Here is an 18,290-nt window from a genome sequence, read left to right as displayed (position 1 = left end):
GATCTTGGAGTTAGTATAGTTAAGTAGGGGGGCGTGGGGGTGTAGGTGGGCTTGCCCCCCTGCTTATATGTAGTGTAGGATGATATGTTTGATTGTGGGGGGAAGTTGTGTGTATGTGTATGTGTGTGCTGTATGTGTGTTGTATGTTCGGGATTTTGAATTTCGCACTTCTGGTCTTTCGGTATTTAGGGGTTTCGGCTACATAGTCTCAAGATTTTGAAATTCGATATTTCAAAATTTTGAGATTATGTAGTGAACCCATTTACATACACACACATATATATATATATATATATATATATATATATATATATATATATACCTATATATGTCACAAGGAATAACAGATATATACACAGTGCACTGAGTAAATAAGTGAGAAGAAGCATGTAAAATCTTAGTTGCTATACATAAAGGTAGTGTAAAAGAGTGTGGTGACAGTGAAGATTAAAAAGTAGTAGTGTGATGTAAGACATGGCTATTCAGCAGGATAAGTATTATCTGAAAATAAACGGCTGATTGTAAATATATCTGAGTAATAATTTAATATATCTGAAATATTAGGTAATATTAAGTATTGTTACAACAAGAGCAGTTAGATGGCAAAATTAGATATTTGCATTGTTTTTGTTTAAATATGTAGATTTGTTGTTGCTCTTAAATCTGGTGGCAGTGAATTCCATAGTAGCTGGGTATATCCAGAGCACCTGTGTTCTTGACAGCTGAAAAACAATATTGTTTTACTTCTTTTATGCTCATTTACAAAGGTTTTCATCTAGATTACAGGCCAAAAATATACCATTGTATGTTGAGAATGTTCCTGATTTTGCAGCATCATTAGGGATAATAAACCTCAGCTTTACCTGTCTATGGGATACATGAGTTGGCCTGTCTGTAAAGCAGATGTCTAAATCCACTAACATTTTAATCTACTGTCCTGCTATTCTGTTTGTTCCATAAAACCAGCCATCTGGGAATGGTGCATCCTGACATGCAAATATTGTGATATAGGAATATGTTGGGAACTGCTAGAGCAAGTTCTGAAATATGAAGACTGACTGGCTGAAAGAACAGGCTTACATATACTAAATCCAAGATGCAATTTCTTAGACTATTCCTTTTTCTCTGAGATATGGTGATCTCAGAGTTGATGTATGTAAGTTTGGGGAGTGAATTTGCCCCACCTGCAAAAAAGACATTTAGAAGAGAAGAACAATTTTTGAGATTTGCTCTTCTCCTGTGTTTTCGTTCTTTTGTTTTTTTTTTGTTTGTTTTTTGGCATGTTGGCAGTCAGCATTTCAAGCGCCAACATTTCTACAGGGAGCCTGTTTTAAATTACATAGCATGGAAGGCAGCTGGTGGCCATATGCATTGACTTTTTTTTATACAGCAATGTTCATGATATATTTCCAGATGACTTATTTTGTCCAAATTCAGTAAAGGAAGGTAAGAATTGGTAGTCATCCCTTCAAGTATGCCAGGCCAGCAGTCATCTAGATGTCATCTCCAAGTATCCATACTTCACAAAAACAAATGTTCATTTTTTAAAACTGGTATATTTAAATTCATAACCTTCCATGGAAAGGGATACATGGGTGTAAACATAGCCCCCATCATTGTACAGCTGAATTTAAATTCATAGCCTTCCATGGAAAGGGATACATGGGTGTAAACATAGCCTCCATCATTGTAGAGCTGAATTTAAATTCATAACCTTCCATGGAAAGGGATACATGGGTGTAAACATAGCCCCCATTATTGTACAGCTGAATTTAAATTCACAACCTTCCATGGAAAGGGATACATCAGTGTAAACATAGCCCCCATCATTGTACAGCTGAATTTAAATTCATAACCTTCCATGGAAATGGATACATGGGTGTAAACATAGCCCCCATCACTGTACAGTTGAATTTAAATTCATAACCTTCCATGGAAAGGGATACATGGGTGTAAACATAGCCCCTTCATTGTACAGCTGAATTTAAATTCATAACCTTCCACGGAAAGGGATACATGGGTGTAAACATAGCCCCCATCATTGTACAGCTGAATTTAAATTCACAACCTTCCATGGAAAGGGATACATGGGTGTAAACATAGCCCCCATCATTGTACAGCTGAATTTAAATTCATAACCTTCCATGGAAAGGGATACATGGGTGTAAACATAGCCTCCATCATTTTACAGCTGAATTTAAATTTACAACCTTCCATGGAAAGGGATACATGGGTGTAAACATAGCCGCCATCATTGTACAGCTGAATTTAAATTAATAACCTTCCATGGAAAGGGATACATGGGTGTAAACATAGCCCCCATCATTGTACAGCTGAATTTAAATTCATAACCTTCCATGGAAAGGGATAGATGTTTTGTAAACATAGCCCCCATCACTGTACAGCTGAATTTAAATTCACAACCTTCCATGGAAAGGGATACATGGGTGTAAACATAGCCCCCATCACTGTACAGCTGAATTTAAATTCATAACCTTCCATGGAAAGGGATACATAGGTGTAAACATAGCCGCTTCATTGTACAGCTGAATTTAAATTCATAACCTTCCATGGAAAGGGATACATGGGTGTAAACATAGCCCCCATCATTGTACAGCTGAATTTAAATTCACAACCTTCCATGGAAAGGGATACATGGGCGTAAACATAGCCCCCATCATTGTACAGCTGAATTTAAATTCACAACCTTCCATGGAAAGGGATACATGGGTGTAAACATAGCCCCCATCGTTGTACAGCTGAATTTAAATTCACAACCTTCCATGGAAAAGGATACATGGGTGTAAACATAGCCCCCATCATTGTACAGCTGAATTTAAATTCACAACCTTCCATGGAAAGGGATACATGGGTGTAAACATAGCCCCCATCATTGTACAGCTGAATTTAAATTCACAACCTTTCATGGAAAGAGATACATGGGTGTAAACATAGCCCCCATCATTGTACAGCTGAATGTAAATTCACAACCTTCCATGGAAAGGGATACATGAGTGTAAACATACCCCCATCATTGTTCAACTGAATTTAAATCTACAACCTTCAATGGAAAGGGACACATGGGTGTAAACATAGCCCCCATCATTGTACAGGTGAATTTAAATTCACAACCTTCCATGGAAAGGGATACATGGGTGTAAACATAGCCCCCATCATTGTACAGCTGAATTTAAATTCACAACCTTCCATGGAAAAGGATACATGGGTGCAAACATAGCCCCCATCATTGTACAGCTGAACTTAAATTCACAACCTTCCATGGAAAGGGATACATGGGTGTAAACATAGCCCCCATCAAAAATTCACAACCTTCCATGGAAAGAGATACATGGGTGTAAATATAGCCCCCATCATTGTACAGCTGAATTTAAATTCACAACCTTCCATGGAAAGGGATACATGGGTGTAAACATAACCCCCATCATTGTACAGCTGAATTTAAATTCACAACCTTCCACTGAAAGGGATACATGGGTGTAAACATAGCCCCCATCATTGTACAGCTGAATTTAAATTCATAACCTTCCATGGAAAGGAATACATGGGTGTAAACATAGCCCCCATCATTGTACAGCTGAATTTAAATTCACAACCTTCCATGGAAAGTGATACATGGGTGTAAACATAGCCCCCATCATTGTACAGCAGAATTTAAATTCATAACCTTCCATGGAAAGGGATACAAGGGTGTAAACATAGCCCCCATCATTGTACAGCTGAATTTAAATTCACAACCTTCCATGGAAAGGGATACATGGGTGTAAACATAGCCCCCATCATTGTACAGCTGAATTTAAATTCACAACCTTCCATGGAAAAGGATACATGGGTGTAAACATAGCCCCCATCATTGTACAGCTGAATTTAAATTCACAACCTTCCATGGAAAGGGATACATGGGTGTAAACATAGCCCCCATCGTTGTACAGCTGAATTTAAATTCACAACCTTCCATGGAAAAGGATACATGGGTGTAAACATAGCCCCCATCATTGTAAAGCTGAATTTAAATTCACAACCTTCCATGGAAAGGGATACATGGGTGTAAACATAGCCCCCATCATTGTACAGCTGAATTTAAATTCACAACCTTCCATAGAAAGGGATACATGGGTGTAAACATAGCCCCCATTATTGTACAGCTGAATTTAAATTCACAACTTTCCATGGAAAGAGATACATGGGTGTAAATATAGCCCCCATCATTGTACAGCTGAATGTAAATTCACAACCTTCCATGGAAAGGGATACATGAGTGTAAACATACCCCCATCATTGTTCAACTGAATTTAAATCTACAACCTTCCATGGAAAGGGATACTTGGGTATAAACATAGCCCCCATCATTGTACAGCTGAATTTAAATTCACAACCTTCCATGGAAAGGGATACATGGGTGTAAACATAGCCCCCATCATTGTACAGCTGAATTTAAATTCACAACCTTCCATGGAAAAGGATACATGGGTGTAAACATAGCCCCCATCATTGTACAGCTGAATTTAAATTCACAACCTTCCATGGAAAGGGATACATGGGTGTAAATATAGCCCCCATCATTGTACAGCTGAATTTAAATTCACAACCTTCCATAGAAAGGGATACATGGGTGTAAACATAGCCCCCATCATTGTACAGCTGAATTTAAATTCACAACCTTCCATGGAAAGGGATACATGGGTATAAACATAGCCCCCATCATTGTACAGCTGAATTTAAATTCACAACCTTCCATGGAAAGGGATACATGGGTGTAAACATAGCCCCCATCATTGTACAGCTGAATTTAAATTCACAACCTTCCATGGAAAAAGATGGGTGTAAACATAGCCCCCATCATTGTACAGCTGAATTTAAATTCACAACCTTCCATGGAAAGGGATACATGGGTGTAAACATAGCCCCCATCATTGTACAGCTGAATTTAAATTCACAACCTTCCATAGAAAGGGATACATGGGTGTAAACATAGCCCCCATCATTGTACAGCTGAATTTAAATTCACAACCTTCCATGGAAAGAGATACATGGGTGTAAATATAGCCCCCATCATTGTACAGCTGAATTTAAATTCACAACCTTCCATGGAAAGGGATACATGGGTGTAAACATAACCCCCATAATTGTACAGCTGCATATAAATTCACAATCTTCCATGGAAAGGGATACATGGGTGTAAACATAGCCCCCATCATTGTACAGCAGAATTTAAATTCATAACCTTCCATGGAAAGGGATACATGGGTGTAAACATAGCTCTCATCATTGTACAACTGAATTTAAATTCATAACCTTCCATGGAAATGGATATATGGATGTAAACATAGCCCCCATCATTGTACAGCTGAATTTAAAATCACAACCTTCCATGGAAAGGGATACATGGGTGTAAACATAGCTCCCATCATTGTACAGCTGAATTTAAATTCATAGCCTTCCATGGAAAGGGATACATGAGTGTAAACATAGCCCCCCATCATTGTACAGCTGAATTTAAATTCACAACCTTCCATGGAAAGGGATACATGGGTGTAAACATAACCCCATCATTGTACAGCTGAATTTAAATTCATAACCTTCCATGGAAAGGGATACATGGGTGTAGACATAGCCCCCATCATTGTACAGCTGAATTTAAATTCACAACCTTCCATGGAAAGGGATACATGGGTGTAAACATAGCCCCCATCATTTTACAGCTGAATTTAAATTCACAACATTCCATGGAAAGGGATATATGGGTGTAAACATAGCCCCCATCATTGTACATCTGAATTTAAATTCATAACCTTCCATGGAAAGGGATACATGGGTGTAAACATAGCCCCCATCATTGTACAGCTGAATTTAAATTTACAACCTTCCATGGAAAGGCATACATGGGTGTAAACATAGCCCCAATCATTGTACAGCTGAATTTAAATTCATAACCTTCCATGGAAAGGGATACATGGGTGTAAACATAGCCCCCATCATTGTACAGCTGAATTTAAATTCACAACCTTCCATAGAAAGGGATACATGGGTGTAAACATAGCCCCCATCATTGTACAGCTGAATTTAAATTCATAACCTTCCATGGAAAGGGATACATGGGTGTAAACATAGCCCCCATCATTGTACAGCTGAAGCAGTTGAAGGTTTGTGTCTTGATGAAGTGAAAATGCATTTGTGTTTTAACACACATGGATATAGTGAGAATAAGCCAAGCAAAGGGTCACAGCACATGTATCAGAACAGAAAAGCAAATAGTTTAAAGCTGATGGGCAGAGATTATACATTCTCTATGGCTCTGTAATAATGTATTTTTATATGTTAATCATTAAAGACAGAAAATCTGGGTGCCTTGCAACCCTGATTTAACATTTAGAAGGTGTGACTTCAAACAGTAGTCTAAACATTCAGACACAAACTCAATAAGAGAGCCTTTGGTATACACAGAAGGAATTCAAGACTGCTCAAAAGATTTGTGTATCTTAAATAACAAATACTAATATGATCATTGCGGAGTTTCGGCCTTCAGTTTTTTTAACTGTTGTCTCTGATATACAATAGTCTACTGTGCCTCAAAGGCTGCTTGTAAAAATCAAAAATGTGTCAAAATGTATGTGTGTGTGTGTGTGTCTGTGTGTGTAGTCTATATTAATTCACCGAATGCTTAAAAAAGCGAACTATGATTAATCGACCGTATGTAAGCAAAAGCTTACAATTTCGAACTGTCAGAACAGCAATTTTTTTCCTAGAGAAAGAAATCACTGTTCCAACAAAAAAAAAAAAAAACCACTCTAAATATTACATTAAGTGGGGGGCTGCGCCCACCACACACCCCCTACTTAAATATACCAACTCCAAGACTGCACTACAGTGCCAAAAATGGCAACGTAATGAAGTGGCCAAACAAATTCTTTCCCAGGGAAAGAATTTGTTTAAAAGCTGCTTCGATATTTTTCCGTTTCAGGCTTTTGAGTTCGACCAAGACGCATTTGAAAGAATGCTTCTTCAGTCTTTTTTTTTTTTTTAATTATCAGTCATGTCAGTTAAAATGTGAGCATAATGAGTGACATCATTTAACAAGACATTGCTCATGGATCAAACTTGCAAAGAATTACTTAGGCATGTATTTCTATATGGATCTAATTTGTTAATAAATAAAATAAATAAAAAAATACTGAGGGCCCAGCAGATGCTTCCTTGCTTTTGGCTGCACCCCCTTATATGTGCTCCATAATGGCTTACAGCAGCATAGTATTTATATGCATGACAGCATGCAACCTGTAGACCACAGCAGCACATACTGACAGATGCTTGGTACATTCCGCTGCCTGGGACTTAAGAACAGAAAGAAAACATCTCCTCATCCTCTTCCTCTGCCGAACTGGGATTTGAACTTATGAGTGGCTCAGTTCAACCTGTCAGCCCCATTGCATAACATAAGGAGAGAATATACAGCAGAAATCATGATCAAGCATCCAGATGAAATGGCGGGTTAGACCAGGCATAGTTTTTATAATGAAACATATTAAGGACTTAGACAGTGAAGACAATATAAATAACTGTATCCTTGTACATCCTTCAAGCAGGAATGTTTTCTGTAATAATTGCAAATATGGCCTTTGAGACAATCCATGCCATAATGTTCTCCTGTTTGCTTTTGTCCAGACAACAGTAGAAGATTATCTCTAAACCTGCCATCCCTTCAAAGAATTTCACTTCGAAGGTCACTGCCAAAGGAAGAGTTAGATGGAGTGGTTATTGACTACTTAAAGGTAAGTCTGCAAGCTCATTGTATTAGTATGGTGTCATTTCTTGCAAGATTTATCCTTGTATAAACAGGTAAACATCAATCCGATACTAACTACAATGGGAATTATACTAAAGTAATATCAGAGTCTGTTATTTTCTTGGGTTAGTGGACAGTTAAAGCTGAGTTTAGGGGAGCCATTCTCCAAAGCAGTTGTGCATTTCTTGAAAATGTCCATCATGTTTTGTAGCATTGTTACAATGAAAAACAGAAGGATAAATATACAAATAATGTGTACATGGAAAAGAGAGATAACTGAGTGATAATAAATGTGATATATATATATTCATCTACTCTACTCATATCTAAACTCTGGATGGCCCATGTTGATTCATTGTTTTGTTTGTTTTATGTACATTATCTTTATAAAACCACGAGTTACTCAAGAGGAAAGCAAACAATCCTTCCTGTTGTTACAGGGATCTGTCTGTATTTGCATCACTGATGACCTAATTCAAGACTGAACCTGGGCTGAAAAAGACCAGCTTGTGAAGACTGGAATAAGAGAACCAGTGCCACATGTCATTTCCTAGATCTCCTAAGTGCAAATTTAGTGTAGCACTCAGAGGGATGGGGACCCACGTAAAAGTTAAAAAAGCTGCTTCTGTGTTTGGAGATCAGTAGATGCTAGACAACTCTGCAAAACTCTGCATCTATATGAAAATTAAAAAAAAAAAAAAATAGGACAGGAAATGTCTCCTCTGTAAGCCCAGGTCATAGGTTCATAGAATTATACTAGGCTAATGACCACCTGGGTTTTTACAAGCTTAGCTGTGCAATTCAGCACAATTTTGTCCCAGAGCTCCTTGGATGCTTATATGGTGGGGTATGTTACTAAACAGGTAGCTAAAGGTTATGAGGGGTATGTTACTTGGGGATTAATGTACTCACTATCAATCTATGTCCATCAGAGACATGGGAGCCAGACCAGTGGTGAATTTGCAATTCGCCATCCAATGATCAAGGTTTCTTCTGAACAGGTTCAGGAACAAACTCTGCTTCACATAGATGGGGATCTTATTTCATAGTGCAGGGATCCTTTGAGACACATATCAGTCCCTCCAGCAGGTTCTGTTTATGTCACAGACAAAGTTCAGATATTTAGATCTAGTGTTTCTGATGCTGTTTGTTTTGCGGATGTGCAAAATATCCATCAGAGCTGGATCTAAGGATACCTTATATCCTAGATATAGATTGCCTCTCAGTAACCTGTAAAAGACTGAGTACAGAAATAGAACCTTACAGCAATCTGTGTAGGACAGGGTATTCATATCCTGGTTTCTCCTGATGAGGAACTTTTGAGGGCATTCCAGCTGTTGCACAGGTACATGCCAAAGGGGCATTATACTCAGTGATGGTTCTGATAAGGGCTGAGTAGAGTGGTACTATTACTTCCTTGGACCTGGATGCCATACCCTTGCTTATGAGCTGAGCAACATTTTCTTACTATCTTGACGTGTTAGTCAAATGCCAGATTACTGTCTACATATGTTCCCAGATCCCTATATATCGTCTCAGCTCTTAGGGGTGTTTTATCTATGGAATAATTAGCTTGGGTGAACAATTTCCTAAAGAGCACTATAATGTATTTCTTTGCACTGAGTTTTAATCCATGGCTTTTGCACCAGTCATTTGTTTGTGTTAGAATCAAAAAGCTCTTGTCTCTATGAGAGTTGCTCTTTCTGATTTTGCCATGACTTTTTTCTTCTGCTATATAGCCTGATAAAGGATTCCATCAGTGTGGTTTGTTTCTGGAGTTAGATCTGGGCTTACTTCTGATAGGTATGGCAGCCTCAATGCAGTCATATACATGTTTGTGCAGGGTTCTGTAAGTAATTCTGCACAGACAGTGTTCTCAGGACTGGGGGGGACAGTGAATTTTGACAAACTGTTACTTAATAGAATGTACTTTGCTTTAGTATAGTTCCTAACTGTTATGGTTTTAGTGGGGTTTTCTGGTTTATTTCGAGGGAGACAACTTTGTGGTCTGACTTCACCAATGGGAATGTTACACGGGGTGTTGCAATGCTCTATCATGTTGGTAAGTACTAGACCCAATATGTCTGATCCTCCAGTTGGGTAGTCCAGGGTGTATTTATATACATATATATATATATATATATATATATATATATATATATATATATATAAAATGTGTGTGCATGTTTTATATATATATATATATATATATATACATATACATATATATATATATATATATATATATATATATATATATATATATATATATATATATATATATATATATATATATATATATATATATATATATATATATAAAATCTACACACATACATGTATGTATAATATATATATATATATATGTCTGTGTGTGTGTGTGTGTGTGTGTGTGTGTGCGTGTGTGTAATTGTGAGAGATATATATATATATATATATATATATATATATATATATATATATATATATATATGTATCTTTTATATGTAAAATATCAAGCCATATGACTGGCCATTAGGTTCATACATATAAATAATAGTGCACAGCAAATTTACTAATTCAGTATCCCATGTAAGAAATATATAAAGAAATCAATGCAGTACTCTAAATGTAAAATTTAGACTAGGTAATCACATTCCTTCTTGAAATGACCTGTCACTGGTAGCAGACAATATCAGTGTCCACTGTGAGATAGCATTACATAGTGCTATATATGCATGTATGTTTGAAATGTGCAGATTATGATCTGAAACTACAAAAAAAAATGTTATTGCTAGGCTCATATGTGTGAAACGTGTTATTTGTAAGTCTTTTACTGCCAACAGACTGCAGCTGCCAATGAAATTAATTGGAAAACTTGAGCCACTACTGAAAAATGTTAAGACACTTTGCATTGCCACCAACAGAAGGTGCCAGAGAGAAGTATTTTATCAACAGCTTTTAAAGTGACTAGTTGATTATAGATACACTAATTGCCATTTGTATGGCAATGTAAGATATGTTACAAAGTTTAAAATTGTTAAGAGACTTCAAGCTCCTGTAATCTTATCTTAACTAGTAATGTAGCTGAGCAGCTGAAACTTACCCTGTATTACAAAAAATTATGATTGTGTCTTCAATCCTAAGTCCTAACTTCATTTTGTGTGTTCTCAAAACGGATTTGCGCTTAAGCTGATTTTTTTAATCCATTTTTCAAATGCATAACAAACTGGTTATGATCAGAAACCTATGCATAATCTTCTTTGTTAGTTCCTGATTAAATAATTAAAATGTTCCATCATCAGAAGCAGAGACACTCACAACTGTATTCATACTGCAGGTTGTAGATTTCTTCAGTTTTATCAAATGCTAAAAAGAACAATCACACTCACGTCTTCAAGAACATTATTATTTCCTATGCCTTTTAATGATATCTTAATTCACATATTATGATGTTACAGTACTTTTTATACTGATATAAAGAATTACAATGAATAATGGAAGAGATCGTCATGACAGAAGTGCTATGACTAGTTCTGTGTAATCAGATGAAAGATCTTAAGATATGGGTAGCAGTGAACTGTCTTCCTGCATTTCCATGTGTACAAGAAAAGGACAAGTGTTTAAATGGTACAAAGTAAATGCACTAACATTCACAGTGTGGTCTCTGGGCTGGGGGGGGGGGGGCAGTGAATTTTGGCAAACTGTTACTTAATAGAATGTAGTTGGCTTTAGTATAGTTCCTACCTGTTACGTTATATGTTATAATGTAGTCTCACTTTGGAAGAATATGTAACAAAGCTGCTGAGTACCCCAGTGCGGCTGTTTCTCCAGATGCTAATGAGGACCCCCCCACCAGCACAGACACAACTTATGTTAAATTGCATGTAGTATTCTTAAATTAAATAATTTAGTCAAATATAATGAAATAATGAACCAGGATTTACTTGCTATAATAATATTTTCACTGCAGTGTGTATTTTTGATGAAATGCAAACATGTAAGTAGATATAAGCTACCATATGCACATAATATCATTCATTTAACTAACTTTGCTGGTTTCTTCACATTCATTAACTTTCCATCTCCACAAATAAACAAATAAATAAAACAAATAAACCCACAAATAAACCAAAGCATACAGGTAAGGTGCTTCACAATATAAACATTTTATAAATTATTCTTTTTTTTCATTTTACTCGACTATAAAAGTTCATTAGAAACCTTATATCTTTTATGTATTTTGTTATGAACAGTGCAAAAACCATACTTCATTTATTTTTTAACTTTTTTGTATTATGCATTTTGGACTAATTTACATGTTTTCATTAATGTTTTGTAAAATGCTTTAAATTATAAGTCTATGTACAATAATCTATTAATATTTTATTATAACTGAGAATTTATGAGAACTGACATGCAAGTGAGCGACATGGAATATGCAAATTCAGAAGGCTAACATGGAGGTGCAGTTCAGAGACACAAAAATGGTGACGCTTCAAACGTATGCTCACCCAGTTTTAATGCCATGATCTACAGAGTACATGGCAGCAGCCATATTAGGCATAGCAGCAACAATAGCTCAACAGCATGTGTTGGTAGCTGACGTTACATCCTTTGCTGGCTGTGTTGATTTTTGTATCCTCCTGCACTAATGAAGACAAAACAGACAGTGACTGACATAGCAACACCTGACTGACTCTCCAGTAAGCTGTCAGGACTCTGCTTCGCAAATACTTAACCAATTCCCCAACATTATGCTATAACATTTGGAGAAACATATCTGACTCTCAAAAATCTGCATGTGAATTGTTTTGACTGCTGTTTTAGCTACTTTTAGCTACTTTTCTGTAAAAACAAAACTGTAAGCCTGTTACCTACCTTTCCTGTAACTAGTGTTCCAGATACAGATTTGCTGTATCCAGGACTGTATGTAAGCTTCTGAGCCCCCCAAGCCTTTCTGTGTTGGAGGGAAGCCTTCTAGCTTATCAGTGGGAGTGGTAAGCACTAGGTAACCTGTCTACCACATAAGGAGTGGTTCTGGCCCAGAAATTGTAGTTATTGGCCGTTTGGGCAATCTTTTCCATCCATCTCAACTTTCTGATTTGAAAGCCCGCATTTCCACTTGTTTCTGTCCTGTAACTCATCTAGTGCAAATACAGATTCTTAGTTTTAGCACTTAAATTTGCTTATTCATTCTCAGCACTTGTTCAGAACTTGTAAGCACTAAATAAGCTACTAATTACTATAGCACGCAACCTTCCTCATTACCTAGAGGAAAACAGTTTTTGTACTTACTTTTCTCACTTGCTTAGAGAAAAACAGCTCTTGTACCCACTTTCCTCACTTATCTAGAGGAAAATAGTTTTTTATTCAGGCATGTCCAAGGGTCAGCTCCCAGTGTTCTCTCTTGTCTATCTGATGAATCTGGGCATCTTGGGGCAATGAAGAAATTGCCTCTTGTACACAGACAACCCTCTCCTCCCACCACCCAACATTACAACCTGTGAGAGATGTACTTATCTAGCCAAACTGGAGGTAAAGCTCTCTACAACCAAGACTGAACTTGACAGTCAAGAGAAGAAGGTAAACATTTGCACCACACCACACTCATCACATAGTCTCACTAAATCTACACCACCAAAATCCACACATAGTAACACAAAAACATTTGCGGAGGCTCTCAATAATAATCTGTCTAAGCAACAGAGACCTCCAAAGCAGAAACGCAAGAAACCTCCATCCCCCAACACAACCCAAATGACACATAGCCCACAGACTCAGTGTGCCACTCAACCACAGCCAATAAGGCAAAACAACGTACCCAACACACTAGTCATAGGTGACTCTATAGTCAGGCACACTGATGTCCACCTCACCAGGCTAAACAAGGAGAAGGTTACTGTCAGCTGCCTATTGGGTGCCAGGATCTGCCACATAACCCACACACTCAGGTCACTCCACAACAAGTACAAATATGACTCTGTCATTGTCCACGTTGGTGTGAATAGCCTGAGATGTACCTCCCTGGACTACATGAAAAGAGACATGGAAGAGCTCTTCGATCTTGTAGCCCAGGCAGGTATGACCCTAGCCCTGAGAAGCATTCTGCCATCACCCAGAATGATACCGCAGTACATGGACAAAATGATTGACTTCAACAATTGGCTAAGCTTTTGGTGTCATACTAAGGGGATCCAGTATCTGTCTGCTTGGGATGACATGGTTGACAGACCACATTGCTTTGCCACAGATGGCCTGCACCTGTCGCCCCTGGGATTCCGGATACTGGCTAAGCCTCTTGCTGCCCCTATAGTGCCTTTTTTAAACAAGGTTCAAATGACAAATTCACCACCATAACAGAAACAGGCAAGTAAAAACTGAGGGTAATGCTACTCAATGCTAGAAGTCTAAATCTCAAAATGCACTCACTCGAGGCACTCCTTAAAATGGAGAACATCGATATCTGTGCAGTGACTGAGACCTGGTTCAAGGCTCCAGAGAGCACCCCTGCACTACCAGGCTATAACTCATACCACACTTTTCAGCCATGTAACCTGGACCGAAATAACAAAGGTGGAGGTGTGTCCATATTCATTAAGGATATCCACACCTCCAGGCTAGTTGCTCAGCATAATGCATCCGAGGTTATCCAAGTGCAACTAACTCTGGGCAAAACTGCAATCCAAATTGTAGCTTGCTACAGATCCCCCACCATGCCCCAGGATTCCCACTCCTCTTTTCTTGATGTACTGGAAAATATTAGGGTGCAACCAAACACCCTAATAATGGGGGACTTTAACTACCCCACCATTAACTCGGAAAACTACTCATGTACCAACTCCTTAGCTCAAGGCTTTCTGGAATTCATAAACTTCAATGCCCTGGATCAACTTATCCACACCCCCACCAGGGGCAACAATATCCTAGACCTAGTCATTACCAACATGAGTAACCGGTGTTCCACACCTGAAGTCAATTCCTCATTGGTCCGATCCGACCATAAGCTAATCATCCTTGATATCCACATCCCACCCTCACCCCCATTAAGGAAACCACAATAAAAACATTTCAACAAAGCCAACTTCATGCTTCTTAAGACAGAAGTGGTGAACTTCATGACACCCATGCAGATGGACAATACAGTTACAACTGCTGAATCCTACACAAATGCACTCTATAAGTATTTACACGAATGCATGGATCCTGCTATCCCAAACAGAACCAAGACGCTATCCTCCAAAAAAAGGAAGCCAATCTGGTGGTCCCCTGCCATAAACAAACTGTACAATAGAAGGAAGAAACAGTTGCAAAGAGAGTAAAATCCCATGAGTGGAGGACCTCCCTGGTCAGCCTCAGTAAGAAGCTGAGATCCCTTATAAGATCCTCCAAAGCTAGCTATGAAAACAAAATTGCCACTAATTCTAAGGACAACCACAAAGCATTCTATAGCTATGTCAAGAATCTCAATGGCAACACCCAGATCTGCTCTGCGTTACAGCACAACGGCACGGAAATTACACAACCAGCTGATATTGCCAACATCCTGGCAGATAGGTTCAGTGCTAATTTTACCCCCCCCCCCCACCCCCTAAAGGGCCCATATCTATACAGGAAGAATGCAGTGTCCCTGTAATCACAACTATGCAGGTAAAAGCTGCACTCTCTACATTCATAAACACAGCATCCATGGGACCGGACAACATCCCAGGCTGCGTTTTATATGAACTTCATAACGAACTGACTCCCCACTTAAGCACCATGTTCAATAATAGCCTCACATCGGGCTTTGTGCCCACTGAATGGCACACAGCAACAGTTATCCAACTCCACAAAGGGGGAGCCACCACTGATCCTGGGAACTATTGACCTGTTAGCCTGATGAGTCTGGTCTGCAAGGCCATGGAACGCATCATCATGGAACACATAAACAAAGACATTGGTAACCTCCAAACTCTGTATCCCACCCAGTATGGGTTTGTGAAAGGCAGATCATGCCTCCTGAACCTGATTGACTTCTTTGAGGCAGTCACCAAAGCCTTAGATGAGGGTAAGGTGGTTCACACAGCCTATCTTGACCTCGCCAAGGCTTTCGGCACCATCCCCCATTCTGGAATTATAGCTAAACTCACTAAGCTAGGTATAAATCCCTAGGTCACAAGATGGGTTGCCAACTGGCTCACTGACAGAACCCACACTGTAAAAGTTGCAGACTCCAAATCTGACCTCAAACCAGTGACAAGTGGAGTACCACAGGGTTCCGTCCTGGGACCTCTCCTGTTTGGTATCTACTTCTCTGAAGCACAGGCTAACACAGAAGACCTCTGGCTAATGAAGTTCGCAGATGACTGCAAACTAGGAGCCATAGTGAAGTCCCCATATGATGTGCGTATCCTACAGAAGGGCCTCGCTGAGACAGATGCCTGGTGTCAGAGCCATGGTCTCAAGCTCAGTGCCAAAAAGTGCAGTGTCATCCCCTTTGGTAAAAACTCTGAACCCATGAACTACCACATAGGCAGCAATCTACTTAACACCGAATGTGTGATAAGAGACCTTGGGACCCAGGTGGACAGTAGTCTCTCCTTTGATAGCCACATCACCACAGTAGTCAGGAAGTCCTTCTACATGGCACACCTCATCATAAAAGGGTTCTCATCCAGGAAAAAATAGGTCATTGTTCCCCTCTACTCGACACTCATTAGACCCATTATAGAGTACAACGCCCCTTTTGGAATGTACCTCACAAGACATCTGCAGCAGCTGGAAAGGCCACAGAAGTATTTCACAAAGAGGATTACTGGCCTAAAACAAATCCCCTACACTGACCACCTCAAAAAACTCCAGCTTTACTCTGTAGCATATCGCCTACTCCAAGGTGATCTCTGCCTAACATATAAAGCTATGTCAAACCCAGAGCTGTTGGACATGCTACATCTAAAGAAATCCCAATCCCTCCAAGCTACATGCTCTAGGGACCTAAACCTTGTCACCACAATAAACAGGACATGCTGGAGGGATAGATTCCTGTCCCAGAGACTTCCCATACTCTGGAACAGGCTACCCATCTATGTCAAGCAAACTTCTTCATTAGCACTCTTCAAGAAAAATCTTGATGAGTGGATGGGAAATAGGAAATACACCCCAGGGATCACTTCTGTGTCTCTGCTCGGCAGTAGCACAGGAAAATATCTTTCTTGGGTGGTGTAAGCCAGGGAACTTTGTTGGCTAGGCTTACGTAGGCCCTTGGGCCAATAGCCTAGTACCTACCTATGAACCTATAAAAAAAATCAGTGGAGAGAACAAGCATTATGCATACATTCTACAAAATTGCATGTTTCTCTGAGACCCTGTCGACCATATATAGTACATATGTTGCTATCGGGTCTTGAGGGGCAAAAGTATGTAAACAGGAGGAACTACCACTACTTAAGCTGTGCCACATAGGCAGCTCACGTGACTCACTCATTTGGCAGATATTCAATCAATGTGAACAGTTCTTGCAAAGGAACTTCCCACAGGGTCACCTGGTTAATACTGTAAACAGATTGGCCCATCCAAGCTAGTAGTATGCATACTGGGAATAGGCCTTGTATGTTGTTTTGCCTTGTGCATTGCATGCAATGCCAGACATGCTCTTGAGCTGTATATGATGAACCCCACCAATTTGCAACCCACAGACAATGGTAGAAATGTCATATTACATGGCCCACATCAAGATAAAGAACATTGTGGAAAGAATTTTTGGACTTCTGAAAGTACATGCCATTGGGCACTACAATATGGTCCTGACATATACAGCAAAATATTTGTAGTGAGTTCCATGCTACATAACATGGTCTTGTATAAACAGGCAGTGCTGTCAGATAACATCACACCAGGACATACCATTCAAAATGCATCAGCTTTAGTAGGGTAGGGAGGTGACTCAGGGGGAGAAAGAGGATAAGCAGAGCCACAGATGTGAGAGAAACCAGAGCTGTAGACTGCAGAACTGACAAAGCAGCAGCATCTGGTCCATGAAATAGTCAACACAGAATAATATGATGCAGGCTGTAACTCTCAGACTATACTGGGCAGTGCGTTGTCTGACAATACAGTGTATCAGACACCAAAAAACGTACACAAAATGGAGGTGTGCAGATCCCAGTCATTATCACTTGCATAGGTGTAGGGGACAAAATGATAGTAAGTTGTAGCACTGTGATGTCAGGTAGGGCCACAGCAGTGGAATCCAGTAGCCTCACACCCAGCACATTTTGGGTGTCAGGGATTACATCCTCCAGAGATGATGTTGATGTGCTACTGTGTGGATATTGTCATTGTGCACTCTACTGGCCAATCACATCAGGGCTTGATCCATCCTATGGCAGGAATGGGGTTCGACTATGGGACCTTGCTGGGCCACCTTGAAGAGGTGTTCCACAGGTACAGTCAGATGAACATCTCATCTTCAGTTTTTGTAGATAGATTGATTTGTTGGTCCAGTATTGGAATGCTAAGCTATTCTTGG

At 39.2% G+C, this 18,290-nt stretch overlaps 1 protein-coding gene across 2 annotated transcripts in view; it reads left to right on the top strand.

Annotated features, from left to right (window-relative positions):
- The window catches only part of KCNH6 (potassium voltage-gated channel subfamily H member 6), a 1,196,060-nt gene that overhangs the window by 663,257 nt on the left and 514,513 nt on the right, over positions 1–18,290 (top strand). For both annotated transcript variants that reach the window (XM_044055208.1, XM_044055207.1), the window contains exon 4: positions 7,681–7,787. In XM_044055208.1, coding sequence (XP_043911143.1) covers positions 7,681–7,787 — 107 coding nt within the window. The remainder of the gene's footprint in view (positions 1–7,680; positions 7,788–18,290) is intronic.

This window comes from Protopterus annectens, chromosome 13.part0, assembly GCF_019279795.1.
Source record: "Protopterus annectens isolate FY-2018-M chromosome 13.part0, PAN1.0, whole genome shotgun sequence".
Taxonomy (NCBI): domain Eukaryota; kingdom Metazoa; phylum Chordata; order Ceratodontiformes; family Protopteridae; genus Protopterus; species Protopterus annectens.
This window is presented reverse-complemented; position numbering and strand designations above follow the sequence as displayed.